The sequence below is a fragment of the Necator americanus genome, chromosome I (genome assembly GCF_031761385.1).
Source record: "Necator americanus strain Aroian chromosome I, whole genome shotgun sequence".
In the NCBI taxonomy this organism is placed as follows: domain Eukaryota; kingdom Metazoa; phylum Nematoda; class Chromadorea; order Rhabditida; family Ancylostomatidae; genus Necator; species Necator americanus.
The window spans coordinates 19,677,602-19,697,863 of record NC_087371.1 but is presented as its reverse complement, the minus strand read 5'-3'; the positions used below and the strand labels follow the sequence as shown (position 1 = coordinate 19,697,863).

General features: G+C 40.9%; 3 protein-coding genes across 5 annotated transcripts; 1 reads left to right on the top strand and 2 right to left on the bottom strand.

Moving 5' to 3' along the window:
• Positions 1–369: 369 nt before the first annotated feature.
• On the top strand, positions 370–8,461 carry RB195_006250 (uncharacterized protein; the record flags this gene model as incomplete). 2 transcript variants are annotated; one of them, XM_064179235.1, is made up of 5 exons in its annotated part: positions 370–408; positions 6,959–7,057; positions 7,156–7,256; positions 7,325–7,407; positions 8,298–8,461. In XM_064179235.1, 5 exons carry the CDS (start codon positions 370–372, stop codon positions 8,459–8,461), a joined length of 486 nt encoding a protein of 161 aa, XP_064036206.1. The 2 variants fall into 2 exon arrangements, with proteins under 2 accessions (XP_064036206.1, XP_013303368.2); XM_013447914.2 differs by lacking the exon at positions 370–408.
• RB195_006251 (uncharacterized protein) lies at positions 5,992–6,387 on the bottom strand (the record flags this gene model as incomplete). Its single annotated transcript, XM_064179236.1, has 1 exon — positions 5,992–6,387. One exon carries the CDS (start codon positions 6,385–6,387, stop codon positions 5,992–5,994), a length of 396 nt encoding a protein of 131 aa, XP_064036207.1.
• Positions 8,462–13,031: 4,570 nt separating the features above from the next.
• RB195_006249 (uncharacterized protein) lies at positions 13,032–18,649 on the bottom strand (the record flags this gene model as incomplete). Of its 2 annotated transcripts, XM_064179234.1 has the most annotated exons (11): positions 13,032–13,213; positions 14,922–14,928; positions 14,965–15,036; positions 15,253–15,393; positions 15,530–15,697; positions 15,757–15,876; positions 15,942–16,073; positions 17,669–17,740; positions 17,799–17,852; positions 18,235–18,312; positions 18,575–18,649. In XM_064179234.1, 11 exons carry the CDS (start codon positions 18,647–18,649, stop codon positions 13,032–13,034), a joined length of 1,101 nt encoding a protein of 366 aa, XP_064036204.1. The 2 variants fall into 2 exon arrangements, with proteins under 2 accessions (XP_064036204.1, XP_064036205.1); XM_064179233.1 differs by lacking the exons at positions 13,032–13,213; positions 14,922–14,928; positions 18,575–18,649 and having other exon boundaries at positions 14,929–15,036; positions 18,235–18,279.
• Positions 18,650–20,262: the final 1,613 nt, after the last annotated feature.

Genomic DNA, 20,262 nt, shown 5'->3' with positions numbered 1-20,262 from the left:
GAGAAGAAAATGATTGTTGACGCTTGGATGAACTGAGGTAGCTAATTATTACACTACAATTGCCAACTGAAGTCTCCTCCAAATTTTTTGCTTTCTTACTGCGAAGATGTCGATAAAACCTGAGGAATCGTAGTTTACGGTGCTTACCCGGACATGCATGGCAGGTCCAAAGGAGGAGGAAGCGATATGGTGATCCTTGGGGACATCATCTTGTGTTTGCATAAATGAGTAATAGGCATGATTCACACCTTGAAACTTCATTCTCCAGCTTTCTCATCTTCTTTAAATACACGACAATCATTCGAGCGTAGGCGCATCCCGAGTAACAGCTGTTCGCTTCACGGCATAACGAGGTCTGCCCGGTAAGCTATGGAGTTGGTTTTCTCGCGTCAAGTGAATCATAAAACGGTAAGTGCCCGCAGCTCCCATGATTCCGCTTTGGAATTTGTTTTCTGGCACTTCCGGAATGAAGGTGGGTGTTTTCTGGATCCAGAGACGGAAACAGCTGTGCCACTTTTTCTTTCCAGTCCTAGTTTTTCTCCTTTGTCTCGCGACAACAACACAGCTCACAACTTGAGGAGCAAGTGAAAACCCTTTTTTGCTCCAACCCTACGTGTTCATCATTCTCTTCTTACCATTTGTTTCTCCTCATTCCTTTCTTCTTTTTCTCGTCGGTGGGTTCAGTGTGCACTTTTCTGGCTGCAACAATTTCGCGCATATAATATCACGTGAACCAACATCCTCTTTTCCACCTCCGAGCATTTCAAATATGCACATTCATTTTATTGGCATTAAAACTTGAATCACTTGGTGAGCGCGTGACCGTCTCTGCACCGTAGCAGCGAAATTTCTCCCTCGCATTCTGATAGGCTCTCACATTCGCGATTCTCAAGCAAGTTTTCAGCCATAATTTCCTTCTTTCATGGAATGAAAGAAGAAAACTGTTCCTGAATCCGATACTTGAACTTTGCAGTGTGAGTATTATAATCTGCAGTGAGCTTCGAGCTCTATAGCCAGAAGTAGATCGTATTGCAAGCTAACAGCAGCAGCAACAATAACGATAAAACTGAAGCGGATTCACAAAGGTCTCGCTTAAATTCAGATCATTTTGGTGTAAAAAAATCTGAGTTGAAACTATATTTGTGTTGAGGAAGTAAAAAAACCTCCTAATAAGAGATCAAGGCCCGTTTAGCTTATGAAGGATCCTCCTTAAAAAGCGTTTGTGACATGTGCAGGATAATCTCATCCAAAAGAAAGAGTAACCGCTCAATTCTAAATACATATAAGACTTTTTAAGCTTCTTCCTGAATCTTAAAACTTTGTACATGCTCATCCTAAAATCTGGCAGATTGATTTTCAAAATAATGATGAGAAAACAGATCCTCAAAATTCAGCATGAGCAGCGATATAATTTTGAATCGTGTTTTAATCCAGAAGGAACTTTAGAAGTAATCTTAAACTCTTGAAATAATAACAATAACAATAACATTATAACAACAAAATAACAGTTCAATCTAATAGTAATCTGTTCTTAAAATAGAAATTACTCTCGAGCTCGCATCTGCCTTGATATAATCTCATTGTGAGTTATCAGATCATAATGAGATTATATTAGGATATATATATATATTCGATCGGAGGTTCGAATCCGCCCTAGCGCTCTCCAAGCCTTCCATCCATCTGTGGTCGTTAAATTGGTACCAAACGAATCTGGGAGGATAAAAGCACTGACTGGGGACATCGGCTAGCCACCGCCGGTCGTTGTAGAGGCCAGTTACAAGTTCGTAAACCTCAAACGATTCTGAATTGATGTGAATTTGGGGGCGCACCCCAAGCCCACAGATGAACGCCAGAAACTTTATTCTTTATCCTTTTATGAGCAATCAGGATCATGATGTTGATGATGTTGATTGTCTAATTTCCATAAGCAATCGATATATGATTCGAATAGCCGTTCCTCCGTAGTAAACTCGGCTGCTCGGTGTTGTAACAAAGTGCTCTTCTTGTGATTTCTTCACTTCACATTTCGCCCCCGCATTATCTGTTGTATTACCTGACTACTTTTATTTTTGGAATAATTTATATCCTACCTGGAAACACCTTGGTCACGCAACCATCCAAAACAACAGCTGTTCTCCTCCTGTTGTCCCAAAGACTTAGTCTTAACTATGAGTTCGCCTCCCCACGATGTTAGTTTGGTTTTCCTACTTCGTTTCATGTTATACGAATGTTTGCAAATGAAACAGTTGAACTTGAGTGCAATAACAGAATCGTATGTCAGATTTTCTTTGGAAAATGGAAGCCAGTGAGAACGGCACCTAAATTGAACTGAACTGGATTTTGATCCTAACTATATTGTACTTGTTTCAAATTTCTCAAAAATTTCAGTAGAAAATCACAGCTCTCAAAGTGGACTTGATTTCTAAGAAAAACTTGTACGAAATTTTTACGTCTTACTCCCAGCCCCTGCTCTCCATCTTCAACAGTAAGTCGGAAGCGTTCTCGAGGATTTGCATAGATTAAATTGTAGAGGCGTCGTCAGATCCATGCCTCCATTATTTGGTTACCAAACGTCCCATTTCTCTCTTCTTTTCTTCAGCGGTGCACTGGTCTTCCTGGTAATTTTCCGTTTTCTGTTACGATCCATATCCATAGTATCACTTAAATATCGTCGACGACAGAAAATAGAATATTGTATTCCTCCACAGATATTCTTTAATAGTGTTAAGTAAACAAAAAATGTGTTTAACAAAACGAATGCGGATGATGTAAAGGCAGAAGAGGAAACAAGGAAAATTTGCGGAGAAAAAATATCCACGCGTTACAAATTGCTTGCTTTGCCTTCATAGGTCGTTATATATGACTCGTACGAGTACCAGAAACAAAGGAAAGGGGCTGGTTGATCGCTCATCGCTGCATTATGTCTCGTCGCTAAAGGCGTTGCAAGAATGATACCTCCGTAAAAGGAAAACAACCGAGTAAACATGATCAAAGGGAACATAAAAAGTATACCTCAAGTTACCCAGGACAAAAACACTTACTTTTCATAGTTCACGGATAGCATTCGGTGGGTTTCTTGCAAGTCTACGTTCTGCTACTTAGTTCTGATCCCTAGACTCTTGAAGTATGTAACGTTTCCTGGCTATAAAATCCTCAATAGACGTCTTTCAGCATGAAATCCTTGCGAAACATCTAAATTACGGGTATGCAAAACGTTTCCCAGTCAGGACAAATCAATTCTTCCGAAGGATCTGTAGAACTTAGGAGAATTGAATATGCATACCAACTTTTCTCGAGCGCGTTTTATTTTGGCTCATTAATTTCAGGGAAATTCATCGTTAATGGATTTGTCACTATGTGTCACACAGGACCAGCTTTGATGCTAATCACCTTTTTCCACATCCTTTCACTTCGTTTCCTGGCAAATGTGCAGCAGAAGTCACGCGGTGGCGTCGCTACCAATTGGTGATTGACGACCGAAAGTCACAACGCTCGATCGATAATCACCGACTGGCGGAGATGCATTCTGTAGGGGCATTGTTTCTGCGAACTCTGCTGGCTGCCCTGCACTCCCTACTTCCTACACTCTACATATCGTGAATGATTTGTCACAATGTGACCTACTGTGATCCGACTAGCTGTTCCGTGGTATGGTTCAGACGCAGCAGTCAATAAACATGCCCAAAATCTTTGTTCATCGTTTCACAGTAGTTTCGCCAAAAACTTTATTCTGAAACAAATTTCAAGTTCAGATAGACTTCCAATTACAGTAGTAAAGGATACGGTAGACAAATTCTCATCAAATATTTGACTAAATAGTTTTCTACGTTCTAAACTTATTCAACCAACAACTTACACAAAAGTCACTTTTCAACGCACGTGCAAGGCGTTCCATTGGATTCTGAGGAAGCGGAACTGACTGTTACGATACTCTTCTCTGCTGCAACTCTTAAAGGCATCCTATCACGAAATTGACTAAGTTGGGACCTCATTTTGAGTAGATTAGGGTGGGCAGTTCATTAATATAAGCTGATCACCCTCAATTCCCGCTAGTAATCAAGAAAATGTGTTTGAAACTGCATTGGTTGCACCCGCATACGATGTCAATCGGCATCAGCGATTCTACAAGTTGAGAAGCATCTGCTGCTTATGCGAATTACATTAATTGAATTGCGATCTTTCATCATTCATCGGAATCGCTCGCGTTTTACCGCGTAACAAGTTGCTTCGTAAAAAGGAAAAGTGCAAACAAGGTTGCTTCTCATTCTTTTTGAATTACTAGGCGAAATCGGGTGTGAACGTCTTCAGTCATGATCAGCCGATATCCTCCTACAAACCAATCCTACTAATATTTTGCTGTTAAAAAAAAGTGGAAAAATCTCCGAATAATGAGATTTGAAAGTAGAGCATATAAAAAAGGCATTGAGAAAGAGGGCAAAACAAAAAAGTGAAGCTTCCGAATTCGCGAAGAACCAGGTGGTATTTCCGTTAACTTTTTAAAGCCATTCTTTAAAAGATCCACGCACAATCTGTAGAACCTGACTGAGGAGCTATACTGACAAGCAATAAATAACAAAACTTTCCGGATCTCTTTTTCAAAGAATTTGACAACAGTAATTAAAAAACTATATAACTATAACTATATAAAAAAACTATAACTAAAACTGCATAAATTACCCTGATTACCTTGACTTCTTCAAAATGGTAGAATGGGCGGCAGTAATTTTTCCACCAGTCCCGATCGATTGCCAAAGTCGCCAAGTGGTCCCTGGTTTCGTGTGGGACACGAAAAGCATCGGAATTTTCTATAAAGAACTTCGTGAAGCAGTCTGACCATTGGGTCGCAGGTTTTCCTCTAGTGCGCTTAATATCGCGTAGAAACAAGTCGCTCATGACTCTGGTCCAACGGTTGTCGTCAAAGCGCAACACGTGTTCGACGCACTTTATTTATTCACTTATTTTACTTTTCTTTTTTTCCGGTTGACAGAGGCTAGATGTTATCAGAACGATGGCATCAGCAAAGCGCAGATGGTGTAGCTGCCGACCATCAACCTACAGTCACATGACGTCCCATCCCAACTTTTGCACTACGTTCTCGAGATTGGGCGTGAATATTACAAGTGAAATTATGTCACCCTGAATGCCCCCTCTCTTCACGTTGACGATGATATTTTTGGCGAAATTCCGGTTGTGAAGTTACTGTACAATTCTCGAACTGCCTTTATGTACTGAGCAGGGACGCCTTGGTTGCCCAAGGCTTCTATGACCGTTTCCGTCTCAAGTGATTCAGGTCGATGAAGGTGAGACAGAGCGGCATCTTGTATTCTCGTGATACCTCGATCAGTTTTGAAATAGCGAATATTTATCATCGCTTAAAACTCTGAATGTGGTCAATCGTGGCGAATCTTTTTCGGAACCCTGTTTATTCGCACGGCTGTCCTTCATCCAAAACTTTCAATCTTATTAAGGATCACTCTTGCGAAGAGCTTGTAGATGACCGACCGTAAACAGATTGGGCGATAGTTGCCGATGTCATGTGGGTCTCCCTTCTTATACAACACGGTCTTGTTGGTCTTTCATCGTTTGGGAACCTTGCATTTCGGAGATAACGCGTGAAGAGTCTCGCCAAGGTGTCGACAAGTACTGGCCGACGGTTCTTCAGATGATTTGTTCTCATTCTGTCGGGACCGGGTGCAACGATTTCTTACCGACATGATAGCGTGTCATACTTCAGCTGGGAGAACCTCTGGAATGACATGTCCGTCTTCCCTCAAATGGTGAGGAGGCAAGTGGACATGGCTGTCGAAGTGATCAGAGTAGAAGTAGTAGATGATTTTCTCCATTCCCCTTCTCGATGCAATTGTTGTTCCCTTCGGGTTCCGGAGAGCAGTCATCTTTATCTTACCATTGGCGAAGTCTCGGCATCATAGCGGATGCTTTTTCCACCTCCTCTGCTGCTTCACCCAACACTTCTGCTCTTCCCTCTTTCCTTTATGGCCTCTCTGCAAAGCCTTGCGAGCTTGGAAGTGAGTTCTTCGTTGTCTGCGGCTCGTACTGCTCTACATCGCGTATTACCTCAAGGATTTCTGGAGAATGGCGTCTCTTGATAATTTTAGAACTCAGCCTTCCTCGTGCATTCGTGAAGCCAGTCGTATTCCTCGCAGATGCTTCGCTCTCTGAACTTGGCGGCTTTCCCTTCTCTTCGAGTAAACGAAAATCTCCCTGGAGGGAGCGATGGTCCGATCCCATGTAAAACTTTGGCACAACAGCGACATCCGTCATGCAGAACCTTTTACTGACGATGATGTGGTCAAATCCATTATCCTCCACTGGTTGACTCCCACGACCAGCGTAGAGAGGAGGGCTTCTGAAATTGCGACTTTCCATGGGTGGTCTTAGTGGTCATGATAAACTCGAAAGCCTCTCCATTGTTCATTCCACTGTAGGCCGTGGGTCCCGATGTGAAGTTCCTCAGGCGTCTCTCCCGGACCAATTTTGGGGTTGAAATCACCACTTTTTTGTAATCACATTGTAGAAAGTGTGGTCTTCTCTGTAGAACTTCTCTAGGTTCATGGAGAAAGCTTCGACTTCTTCTTCGTAGCTTGATGTTGGAGCGTAAGCGACGAAGGTCATCAAAGATGGCGTTGAACCACATCTTCTCATCCCTAAACTCCTCTTAGGGCTAGAAATTGCTTGGAAGAGTCGATATTCTTTGCAATATCCGCATTTACGAGGATGCCAACCACACCAGCTTCTCTGTTGTCCCCTGTTCCTGAGAACGGTTCTTCTCCAGTCTCATGTAGGGCAATGAGAGTATGCAGACGTCTCCTCTGCTGCATAAAACTGCATGAAGACGAAAATCCCGTAAAGAGCCAGATTTTTGTTTTTTGGCATATTCCTAACCACGCCCATAACCAAATCATCGCAGAAAAGTCACTAAAGTTTCATTTTCTTTCAGATGTCATTACCAGCTGGAGGACTATCATTCGACAGTTACGACCTACCTTATGTGGTTGGAATGACCAGAGGAATCCAACTATTATGCTGTATTGTCGAGGTGATCACTACATACAAAATGCCATTCATTTCCTTTTTTCTTTTCTTTTTTTCCTTTTCTTTTTTTTAGAACTACAAAAAAAATCTTGAATGTTTCAGCTTCTGATGATCTATTCCGAATCTGGATCGCTGAGTATGGCCTGGTTCCTGTTATACTCCATTTTATGCGCATACAATCTATTTCATCTTTCCAAAAGATGGTAAAATTTATAAAACAATTGTTGGGACGATAACTAATCACAAGGATCTAAATATAAATGATTTTTAGGTACTACAATATCGATGGCAGATACGATCTAAAACAATTCGTAAGAGAAAGTGAGCCAACTGTTCGGGTACAGTACGGTTCCGGTAAGTACATATATTGATCAGGGATAATCTCGAGAATTTCGAAAGAGCTACAATTTTTGACCATACTGTACGACCCTGAATACGCATATAGAAAATGTAGCGTATAAGAATAGCGGAAAGAAAATCTTCTGAAAAAAAGATAGAAACAAACCACATCTGAAAAAATACGAGCTGGAATTTTTTCATCGAATAGGAGCGGCCCTTTTTTATTTCGCATTTCCAAAAAAATAGGTCCGAATGAAAAGTGAAATCATTTAAAAAAAAACTCCATGAGTTCAAATCCATTGATATTCTCACTCGTAGGTATAACGTTAAGTTTATGTACTGCTCTGCCTGGATAAAAAAAAAACCATTTGCAGCCTTTCACAGGAAGTCGGGGTATTTTTTTCCGAAAAATTTCCTGTTGATGTTTTTTCTGTGGTTTTTTTTATTTAACAGTCTACTTCTTTGAGTGATGCTTTGTGACTCACACATTATTCTTCTTCTTCATAACCACTTAGCTCTCAAGCTTCCTTTAGATAAACTCCGAGGTATCTGTTTCGTTGAAAAAATTTCTACAGATATTTGTGTGACACCTTATCACCTGATAACTTAAATCATACTTTGTCAGCCACTTTTTATTCTGCGACTCACGAGAGAACAGCAAAAAACCGTCAATTCGATCCCATGATAGCATTTGTATCTCTTTGAAACTTCTTGATAGGTTCACTTATTTCTTTAGCTCCTTGTTTATTCTCCCATTACGTATCTCTTTGATTTCACCAAATCATCATAATTATTACAAAATATATATCATAGTTAAACAATAATATTACATATTATACATTATAATTCAATTATTTCTTATTATTCAGAATCCCGCCTGAAACTCGTAAAATCTTTCTGTTCAGCGATATTCACTCCTACTTTGATGGGAGCGCTCATATTCTGCATAATTGAACTGCAAAATGGATTCATCCATTCAATATTCAAGTTGGCTGCTATCGTACAACTACTTCTTGCCATCGGCCAACTTGCGCTCGAATTTTATGAAGTCTACGTCAAAGGAAACTAACTAACTATCAAAATAGCATGAAAAATGCAAGAAATAAACGTATTAACCTTTTTAAAAAATGTCCATGTATGCATACGATAACTCACAACCCTGGAACGAGGGAAAAACACACAACCGACTTCTTCCCAGAGTTCAAAACGACAACATAAGAAAACTCGCCAAAAAAAAAGCTGTAGAAGGAGACGGAGTGGGTAGTTTAGCCGTTGGTGGTTGTCTATCTGCTCTATCCCTATACAATGATGCGGTCTACTCTGCTGAAAGGCGTGGCAAAGTGAATGAGAGGATAGATTCTGATTTACAATGCATCCCCTCATTCAAGAGGCGATAACAAGTGATACCTCTCGAAAGCCGCTTCTTTTCTAATCGCCGTGACCATATGCATACAAAATAGTACGTTTATGTTACGAATCGCAAACATTTCGTTGACAATTACGAGATAGCTATCGTATACGATGGAAATGAATGGAAACGGCTAAGATCCCGTTGTTTTGAGTTAATATGGTACGACGATTAGGTGCAGTTTACAAGGAAACTAGTTAAGGCCGTCGCCCTTTCTTACACACACATAAACAAACACACACACGGGACAGAATAAGCCCGTTACTATGTAGCATGATTTCTTGCAGGCAGTGTATCCCAGTACTTCCGATCTTAGGACCTCTCTGCGGATAAGCAAGGGTAGAGCTGAGTTGACGGGTATGAGCCAGCCACACCTACTCTTCCCACAAATCCACAAAAACGTGTCTGAAACAACCTTGTGCTGCCAATTTCCCCTACGACCCCACTTATTACACGATTGAACACAGGAAACTCGGTCGATCGTGTCAAGTGCAACTAATACAATTCGAATAAGCGACAGAACCTGCCTTATCTACACCATCGCAACGCTTTGCGAATTGATACCGTTGCTACCTGCCGCAATAAGTTGTGTCGTTGGGAGACAAAAACACGGAAATAATATGCACGCGTTTTCCTGAATGGTCCAGAACTGACCGTGGTCACACTCGTACTTGTACTACACTGTCACCACTATCTACTCGTAAGGAGATCCCAACATGCGGAATTTCGGATGCCTCTAATGCACGTTCTTCGAAACCACGGTCGTACAGTCCGGTCAAGGCGATCTGACTCATGCTGCACTAGGCTGGCTTAAATGGTAACTTTCAAGCTGATCGGGCTTCAAAGGACTCATTAGTGAATGCAGTCGCCTCATTTCTACGCAACCGGCACTTAACTTCCAGCTCCGAAACGAAGTAAAAAAAGGGTCCTGCAGCTTAGACGTAATTTGCAGATCCGCTGGAAGCATAGTGGGACGCAGGACAGAGGTCGCAAATTTTTGGCCGCTGTGAAACCAGTACTTCTGCTCTTGAGAGCAAATACCTCAAATTCATAATCTTATCTATGAACGCACTGCTGAGTTTGTGAAGTTCGCCAAAACTGGACTTAGAAATTTTGGAGGAAGTTGTTCAAAAAATTCACAGCAAATTCATTTTCCTTAGCGATGAGAGCCTCATGCATGTCGAACTTCTCAAGGTATAATGCTATAAAATGGGATTCAGTTTCCATGGAAAAATCTAACCTGAGCAGAATGTTACATTGAGTCACTTCTCACCAACTTCAACAGATTTGAGATGTTAAGGATCACGAGGATCTCATCATATATTAAGCCAAATCTCATTAGCTCTCGTAGTGGACCTAGATCTTGTCTCAAATGGCACTTCTTATATGTGATCCCAAATAATCCGCATAGGATCTTTCCATAATCTCAATTCGCATCCACTAAATCATGACTGGCTTGTCATGTCCAAGCGTTGGTATCTCCAGAAACCAGATAGAGTGTACACGTTGCAGCGCAGAGAAATCATTCCGATCGAGATCATCATTTGCGTATCAGCTATCCCTACTATTCCCAGTAATCTTCCAAATATGTTCTAAATATGGAAGATTCTTGCTTTAAAAAAAAATCGTGACTAAGCTCTGGATATTTCTATCCGAGAAAAACTGAAATTCTGTCTTAACACCCCTTTATTTGTCACATCGACAGTCAATTTTGAGAATCCCGTACTCAATAAGGCCTACAATTGTACGAATCGAGCGTATCGAGCACAGTTTGTTTATAAACTTTCGCGGAATCTCGTCAACAATGATCATTGAGAATTTGTGGTTTTCCCTCTCAGAATCGGAAGAAAAAAAGGACAAGCGCTATGCTGCATAAAACTTCAATACACCTCAGACCATTCGAACAGCTGCAACTAATTTGGAGGCATAGATTCTCGACTAGAGAAGTAACGAACGTCAGCGTTCCGCCCCCATCAACAAGTTCGGAGTTCTCACTTCTTAGCAATTTTCCCTACTAGCGTTAATTATAACGGCTAGTTTCGTATGCAGAACCTGGTAAAAATCTTCCGAGTATCCCCACAGATACATGAGAAGGCATAATAATTTGCAGAAAACTTCTAATGAAAGTCTTCTGATGAGGAAGTCTTCTAGTATATGAAGAATCAACGATAATACATTCCCTGAACAGCTCTCGATTGAGGAAAAGCCGCAAGATCACTGATGGAAATAAGCAAGCTCTTGCTATTTTTTTACGTCAAAAATATCCTAGATAATCACGTCAGGTAACAATAAATTCCTTGGTAATATGCTTAATTAGTGTATGTTCTTATGATGGTTACGTTTTATAACTACAATTATCAGCCTTCACCAGCCTCCCTGAATAACTATTAATCAATAATTAATAGCTGTAACTCAATACTCATCAATTATCAGTAACTATAACTACTAATGGAACTTCTGTTATTATTAGTACTTTTCTGCTATTGTGCGCTTCTTCACCAAAGTGTCCAGGATCGGCCCATTTTTCGCTATACCATCTCAGGACTTCCTCTTTCGATAAGGAGACCCAACATTTTTTTCCATTTTAGATCCGAGAAGTTCAGCAGCTTATCGCTACAAAACTGATTTCTCTCCCAAAATCCTTAGGCTTCCTCAACGGAATGAACCTATCAGGTTCTAGGCTCTGGGAAGAGCTGACATCACGGCAGCAACACGAAGCATTGTTTGCAGCCTCAAGAATCAGAGGCATTAGTTTACCTTACAAGAAAACTCCTTACACACATTCACCAGTGATGAAGACCGTTAGCGTTAGATATAAAATTTGACCATCATTAGAACATACACAACTGAAACATTGTTGGGGGAACGAAACGGTATTTTTGACATCACCAAAAAAGCAAGCAATTGCTCATCTTCGTTAGTGTTTTGCTGTTTTTCCACCGGAGGCTGTCCACGTCAAGGAATGATCATAGCATTTGCAATTTCCGTACATACTTACTGTTGATTTTCATGTGCTGTAGGATTTCCCTGTCTCTGCGATATTTTGTATCTCCTGACGAATATACGGATACATTTGGGAAATTCCGGAGGTTGTGCGTAAGACGCTAACCGTTATAGCGATAAAAAGAATAAACTGTCTGGCGTTAATCAGTCCGCTTGGGAAGCGCCCCCACGTTCTCTTCAGTTCAGAACCGTTTGAGGTTAATGTTTTTGTCCTCCCAGACAGGCCTTGTACGAAGTTATCGACCCCAGAGGGATGGATGAAAGGCTTCCTGGGTAATAAGGGGAGGGGGATTCGAACCTCCGATCGACCGTGCAGACAGAGTAACTTTTTGCCGACTGCGCTACGCCCGCCCCGTTGTAGTGATGTTCTACTGGAAATCCTCACTATCAATCCACATAATTTTTCACCAATCCGTTAAAAGTTAAGTTGCATTGTTGGGTGAGCTGATCCCTCCTGATGCTTCTGACTTTCTTAGACCTGTGATCGGTGTTTCTCGTTTTCGCTGCTTACTGGTTACTCCGCTGTTTTCTAGTTTCTGCTGCACTATACGCAAACTATGTACCAAACCCTACCTCCTATTGGAAAGAGGTAACATCGAAAATTTCCCCGAACATTGCTTCCACGTTACTCCTTATCGAATCGATAGCACATTTTCAACATATTTTCGTTCATGTGCGGGAATCAATAACTCATTTCTGCCAGCGACTCCATTCCACTCCTTACTTCGCAGCACACAAATTACACCAACCACCGCTGGAAAACGACCTTATCGGGTACGACTGAAATGGTCCACCGCATCCAGATCGGCAATAAGTCACAGTAGAACAAAGCAAATACAATCTCCACACAATCACTTCATTCCGAACTGTACGTCCACATTTTGAGAAAATGCAGTAATTTATTCATATTTATATCATCTATAATAAAATCCAATACCCAAGAAAGCTATTCTCATTCATTCGTACACGATGTGATGATTGCAAGTAGAAGGTTTGCGGAGAAGACGTGACGTCGAAACGAATGAATTATCACAGTAGGTACGTCGCTACAAAGAGGTGAACACACATATATATTCAAATCGACGATGGTATTAACAGTGGCCGGATGAGGGGTGCATGGAATAGTTTTGTTGGAAAGGCACAGAATATATACAAGATAAAAACAAGAGAATGTGAGAAGGGAAAAGGGTAAAGCCGCGGCTATCTATCGCACAACTTATTCAAGCAGTCACACACAATCACTACCCGAACAAGTTGCAATAAATAATGTTCCCTTAAACCCATAAGCGTCAGCTAACAAGTAGACAATACAATCTATCCAACACGGCAGCGGCGATGTCAATACATGGAATACTGCAACGGGTGATTCTGACTCGCACATGGAAACAAGGATATGAGAAACAAACGCCTCTGAAAACAACCGATTAAACGTAGTCGACGAAAAATCAGACCAAACAACAGAATGAGAGCTGATTTATTGAGTTGACTTTGCAACAATTCTCACCATGTTCGAGAATACTTCAGAAGCACCTCACCCTTGCATTGATTACAATTTTTAAATCCAAAACAACCGAGTTACTTCTAGAAAAGAGATAACTAGACGGTTAGTGATGTATAAATATGTCCTACTCAGTTTTCAGAGAACGGGCAGTAGGCAAATGTAGTGCTAAGGACGGTTATATTCGTCTGTACACTGTAGTCCTTCGAAAAACCGGTAAAAAGGGAACAAACAATTAAACTCATATTTCACGTAATGGGATTCGAGAAGTCCAAAGATCAAATGAACAATAAAACGACTGAAGATGTTCCATAGTTTCATTAGATAAAGCCATCCTTGTCAGTTTTAGACCTCGGAACATGAAAAAAGTACAAATTTCAGGGTCGTCTAGCAGGGCTAGACAATATACCACGAAAGTTAAAATAGACTGTAAGAAAGGAAAAATTATGGTAAAAGCTTTGTTCCCAAAACGACAGTCTAAAAAATACGAAACAACAAATATGACGGCAATGGTTGGGCTCCTCCTGATGCACATCATGGCTATCTCACGATCGGACATGTCAATCTTTATCAAACAGTATGAAAAACAGTTACAACTGTGCGAATTGCAGGAATTTCCGACTAAGTTAAAGCGCATCGTATAGAAGAATCCTATCTTTTCAAAAAAGTGTGTGTCAACGATGCACATTCCAAACATAAGCACGATTGTTTATACAGCTGCCCAACGCAAATAATGACTTCTGAGCAGCGAAGCAATGATCGAAAAGTGAGACATGCGACAATACCCGTGCACAACAAGCAAAGAAAAAGCGGAAAAAACTGCGAATGTCCCTCGAAATGAAGCTAATATCTACCGTAGTGTTGTCAAAATCAGATATGCTCAAAGGAAAAAACTGGTAGAAGAAAGACTTGCTTCAAACAGATACCTTTCCAGTCGCTCCGTGGAAAGCGTTCTTTCATTATCGCTATTATTTCGTCATTAGTATCAATATTTATATTAGGAGCTTCGTAGAATTATGAAAGAAATGTGACCAAAGTCCCGCAAACATAGATGCGATAGTCGGAGCCGGTGCTCTGACAACCTTCACTTTTGAACGGTTGGGGAAGGAACCTCATTCACTTTTGAACGGTTGGCGAAATCACCCCCTTCACTTTTGGGCGGTTGGCGAAAAGACTCTCTTCACTTGAGGATGGTCCGGCTTCTCCTCATCGCACCTATGCCCGCAAAATGACCGCGCTTCAAAGTGTTTCTTCGAATCTTGAAAAGTTCTCCAAAGCTTGAAGTTCTACGGTAGAAATCGATTATTTCATACATATCTAGCAATGAGAATTCACTTCTGTACATAGACCGAATCAAGGAACAGAAGCTATGAAGCGTACATACGACTCCAGCGTTAGCATCCACCAAACACACGCTTTTAATTAATATGTAGATTCTAACATTACTCATTTTAGAATAACAAGAAAAACTAGATTGGAATGCTGCTGAGCGATACCTTCTTTGAAAACACAATAGACAAGCTACTCGGTTCATGCTATTAAGTTGATCGGTTCAAAAGGAATTTCTCGAAAAAAGGAATATCCAACAAGTTTGTATTCGAAAAGAAGAGTAATACCTACTACGTGACTATTTGCTGAACGCCTCGAACACGGCCCACATTACATCGTTGCCTTTTTTCTCGGCCTGAACGTCATATTCCAGTTCAAGGAGAGATCGAACCCTCTTCATAGCGACCTCAAAAGAGAAATAACTGCTCTGATTCCGCCACTCAAAGCCTCACTTAATGTAGTGTAAGTAGTCAATTTTGGGTGAACATGTAAGAGTTTACATTCGAATTCACAGCTCCGATTCACCGCAAAAAAAAATGCATTTAAACGCTTACATGTACAGTAGCACATCACACACACAACAAATCAAAATCAATGAAAGCACAGAACGCCTTCAACACACCTCGTAGTCTTGATCACTTAGTGGTGCAAATGCATTTTCAAGAACATCGGAAGCGTGAGCAAGTATAATAAGCGAAAGCATTTTCCTGTCCATTCGATGGACGTCATTCGTCCACTTGCTTAGGACAGCGTCTTGAACTTCCTAAATAAATGTGGTAGGATAACTAGGCTTTGAAAATCCTATCATGACGGCTTTTATGCGAACACAGAAATTCCATTTCAAAAGTCGTCGGAAACAAAAGGGAAAGTAGCCCGAGCACGAAAAAAAAGCCGCTCACTTTAATCAGCTTAGTCTTTTGGTTTCCATCAGAAAGAGGATGTGTTGTGATCTCAAACAGAAGGAAGTTCTGCTTGTCCGTAGTGAGGACCCCTTTCTCCACCAGATTTTTCGCTAGCCTTTCTCGAACATTGCGCAGTTGATACCGTAACTTGAGAGGATTCCATGTCTAGAACACTTTTTTTATATTGTATTAAAAAAAATTGCTTTGTTCGCAACCAGTATTACCTCTCCACTGAGATACTCGATCCAGCTGGTGACTGTTTCAGGAGGATTTGTCTCCTTCATGTGTCTTAGAGCTTCGTCGAGGATGACATCACCAGTTGCTTCGCTGTTCTTCACTGTTACCTAGAGGTTAAGCGAGATACTGTCGGCTTGGGCTAAGGCTTATTTTGACTATTTGTAAGACGAACTTTTCTTGTCAAAAGCGACTTTTTGCGCATTCCGCTGCTTTCTAGCTGGATTCGACCACGTATGGCTAACTCAATTAAGACACACCCACGTAGACCGGACGAGATGCAATCATTCCAAAATGATGTGTAACCCTGGAATAAACAAACTGAAAAAAATTAAAATAACTTTCAACATAATGCAGTTAACCCGGTAATGCCTAAGTCAGATCACAGAGAACAACTAAATTAATTGATAAATTTTAATTGAATTAGTAAAAGAAGAAAGGTATTCTAGAAGTGGTTAAGAGAAAAACGGCAAAGAATTGAGGCAAACGAGTGCTTGTAGAACCTATACAACACACCTAATCAAAATGTTTCCTGACACTGACTTAACGGAAGTAGAAAAAGAACTATCCATCTGATTTGTTACTCCATTACATAAAATGTCTCTCCAGTAGGACTGCTTAGCAGCAGTGACTTCACCTAACTACCTATGATACAGCTAAGCGGTTTCGTTTTATGGAAATTATTATACTACTATACTATTCTAACTGCTACACATTTGAAAAAAAAAATTGAGACAGTTAAATATGTTACAGGTAGGAGCAACGTGTCATATTAATCGTAAAAGAAAAAGTTGTAACTCTCGCTTCCAGCAAGAACAGATGCCATCAAGGAGAGGGTAAAAGAACAAAATACACTGACAGTAAAAAATCACATAGAGATGTTAGCAAATGGGCTGACAATACACTTGCTAACTAATATCCACCCAACTGATCAGTTGACAAGATGGTCAAACGAAAAGTTCATTGAACCCTTAATCCCTCCTAAAGAGCGATAAGCAACAAGCACCCTCCTCAGATGAAGGAGGTCCAGCTCATGGAGCGTAGGCCAAGTAATGAGGATCCCTTCGCCAACCGTCCTAAAGTGAAGAGAGTCGGAGCACCGGCTTCGGCTATCGCAAGTATGATTGGGAGGGTCTCTCACGACCAACAAAACCAAATAGTGACTAAAATGGATTTCGTGGGATAGCGTAGTGAACCGCCAATGATAATCATTGACATTTGGCTGAATGAAAACATACACCTTTAAACTCTAAAGATACATCAATTGCCCAGACAATATAATGCACTACGTATAATTCGCCAATACGTAAAACCACATAAGAAGCCGGTTAGCTGGAAAAAACTTCACTTATCACTACTTTTCCTGATAGTAATAGCACGCCTCAGATGACGCACAATCACTAACTGAAGGATCAGAATGGAATGCTGTTTGAAAAGATACACATAAGAATATAGCGGATTCTTTCCCGAAGATCCTGCCACCAACTATGACTAGGACAAAGATTTCGACCGAATATTGTTCCTTCAACCATAGGTTTGACCGAAAACGATCTCAATAGAAAGTGTAGACTACGTCATATGAAGGATAAAGTGTCTGGCGATAATCAGTCGATAACTAGCCTATACAACGGACTACCCAATGTGTCAAGTAGGTTTTTTTTATCCTCCCAGACAGGTCTAGTACAAATTTATCGAACCCAGAGGTAATAAATGCTTGGTGAGCACTAGGGAGGATTCGAACCTCCGATCGAACGTGCAGGCAGACGAACCTCTCACCTACTGCGCTGCACCCCCCTCCCCCTTTTTTTTTACTACGTCACAGGTATACTAAATGAAATCGAAAAGATGGTAACAAAAAGATCTACTTAGAACATCCTGGGAAGTAAAGCAAAAATGATTCACCTCTCTATCCTTTAGTCCTAACAAAAGGATTTGTTCCATCAATGTCAAGCGTGTGGCTTTGTCGTTGTCCTCCTATAAGCACATATTCAATAATGGCTAATGTACATCATAATGAACTTGTTAGGGCAACCTGCTCTGACGATGCGGCTGAGTCAGCATTCTCATCACTGCGGTCGGCTGTTGGCTGCAAACAGTTGAGTTACTATGTAAAAACAAAGTTCACTGTAACTAAAGAGCTTGTTCCTTAACAAAAACATTAGTGCAGCCGTTCTTTTCTTTAAATACTGGCAGATACGCAAAAGCGATACCAGGATGACCGTGAGAAGTGGCGCTTTTCTTGGCTGCGATCGCTATCCAAGAATGGTTCGCATGAAATGACATAAATAGATCGCTATCTAAGCAGGAACATCGCACTTCGCAAAGCTACACGTTGGATCATTGGATTATTATTCATGTAGAAACGCTACGGAGGAAATGAGAAAATTTGCATCGAATACTAATAAGAGACCACTTTAGAATTAATAAATCGACGAAAGCAAATATCTGAAAAGGAATTAAATACTAGCCTCCTCTTGTATCTTCCTCCTCCGTTGCACAACGCCATCTGACATGATTAAGTAAAGGAACGCCCGAACGGAAAATGGCTAAAAATCCAGCAGTTACTTCGGTAACAAGCACCTTTTCTCTGGAATGTATGGAGTTAAAAAACAGTTGAGGAGAGACAACATTATAATACACTGATTTAAGACCATAAAATGATTGAAACATGAAATGATGATCAATGGAAGAATATCTTTCTACTAAAACCAAATTGTTTGAAGATATCGGTTATAAACTTCTTGGCGATTTTTCTTAACGAAGAAATCTCAATCCTAACAGAATAAATAGAAATTTTAGGGTTCTAACCTTATCCGAGAAGAAAACGAAAACAATCCGACAATGCGTTAACTTTGGCATGTAAACCGCCAAAGAAGCAATCATGCAACGCTAGAGCTTCTTCCGCAAATCAATACAAAACAAAAACAGAGCATAAGCAAGTTCCCCAAGTCACTGCAGCATATCTCCAGGCACGAGGCCCTTTCATTCGCCTAGAAAGCCACTCTCATTCCGTCAAGCGAACGTAGGGGATCAAGCCATTCAACCTCCCCAGAAACTGACCAAAACCATTCGACAAACAAATAAACCAGACCGAGAACACTGGTATACATTACAAAAAGAAGTCAACTCCATCATCCGATGAATTAGGTCGAAAAACAAAGAAGAATCCTCGCCGCAAGCCCAACATCAACGATCGCACCCATCGACGAATCCATAGCACATAGACCGCGGCGCAGACGCATCGCTTGACGGCCAGCACGTGGAATTCTCCGCGCTAGGACCACCGCTGCCAACCTTGCTGTGTCTGCCGATGTTCTGCTCCTGTGTCAGCATTGTTGTTGGTTCGATGTGAAGAATCTGTTGCTGCTGACATAAGGGAGTACTAGAGCGCCCTCTCTGCAGATTTCGCGCTTCTTCCGGCCTGTTCAGTTTACTTGTTTACTTATTGTTCAACTGGCTTGTTGTTTGCTTACTGTTCAGCTGTGGGTATGATCGTCGAATTACTTTTGTTTCTCACAAACACAACGTTAGTCATCGCTTAGGTGCAAATAATTTAGTTACTACCAGCGTCGCGTCACCAAACATCGGATGTGTGCTTTGTTCTGTGGTGTTCTGATGCCTTTTTTCTTGCAGTTTTCTTCATTTGAAACGCATCCACACTGACCATGGTGATGGGACGCTCACATGGTAACAAAGTAACTTCGTTATCGGTAATTAAGGTAGTAAGGAGAGTAATTTAGTTATAGTAGGTTGGGTATAGGTAAGTTTGGCACGTGAAAAATCGAAGACTTCTGTGATGTTTTTCCCCGCCTTTTCTTCCCGTGACTTATCTTCTCTGCCCTTGGATTCATGTAAAAAAGAATTTGACTGGAGTAAACATTACCATGCACACTTCACTGCCGTGAAGTGGAACTCCTATCTGAGTTTACAAACGACTGCGATATACCCCAATGATAACACCAAGGAAATCAAACACTGGTAGCAGGGAGCGAGCTCCTCTGCTACGCGGAACCGGGCAAACTCATAAAAGACCACGATTTTTGCGAGTTTTAAGATCTCTGGCTAGTAATCGAAGCGAAGAATACCTGACTACGGAATGAAATAGGTCCATAAAGATGCTCTTATCTTGAGATTTTCAGTTTTCTTTCTCCTTTTTTTTGAATGCTCTGCTATTTTTGTCCTACTGAACGTAGAATCGTCGAGAAGAGATGATTCTCTTCACTTTACTTTGGATTGTACTGCTATAAGTTTTGCCAAAAATTTTAGCTACTTTTATGGCGAAAATTAGAATCCACTTAATTCCTTTTGCTTCCGCTGTTCCTTCCATAATTTTTAGCAGTTTTTTCTTGCATTTTTTTTACCTTCACGTTCTTCCATACATCCACGCTTGTTCCCTTCTTTCCACCATTGACATAGGTGCTTCTAAACGGGTTGTTCTGAATAATTGTTTCAAAAACTTTCCCGCTTTTAACAAAGAATAGTGAACAATAATAAGA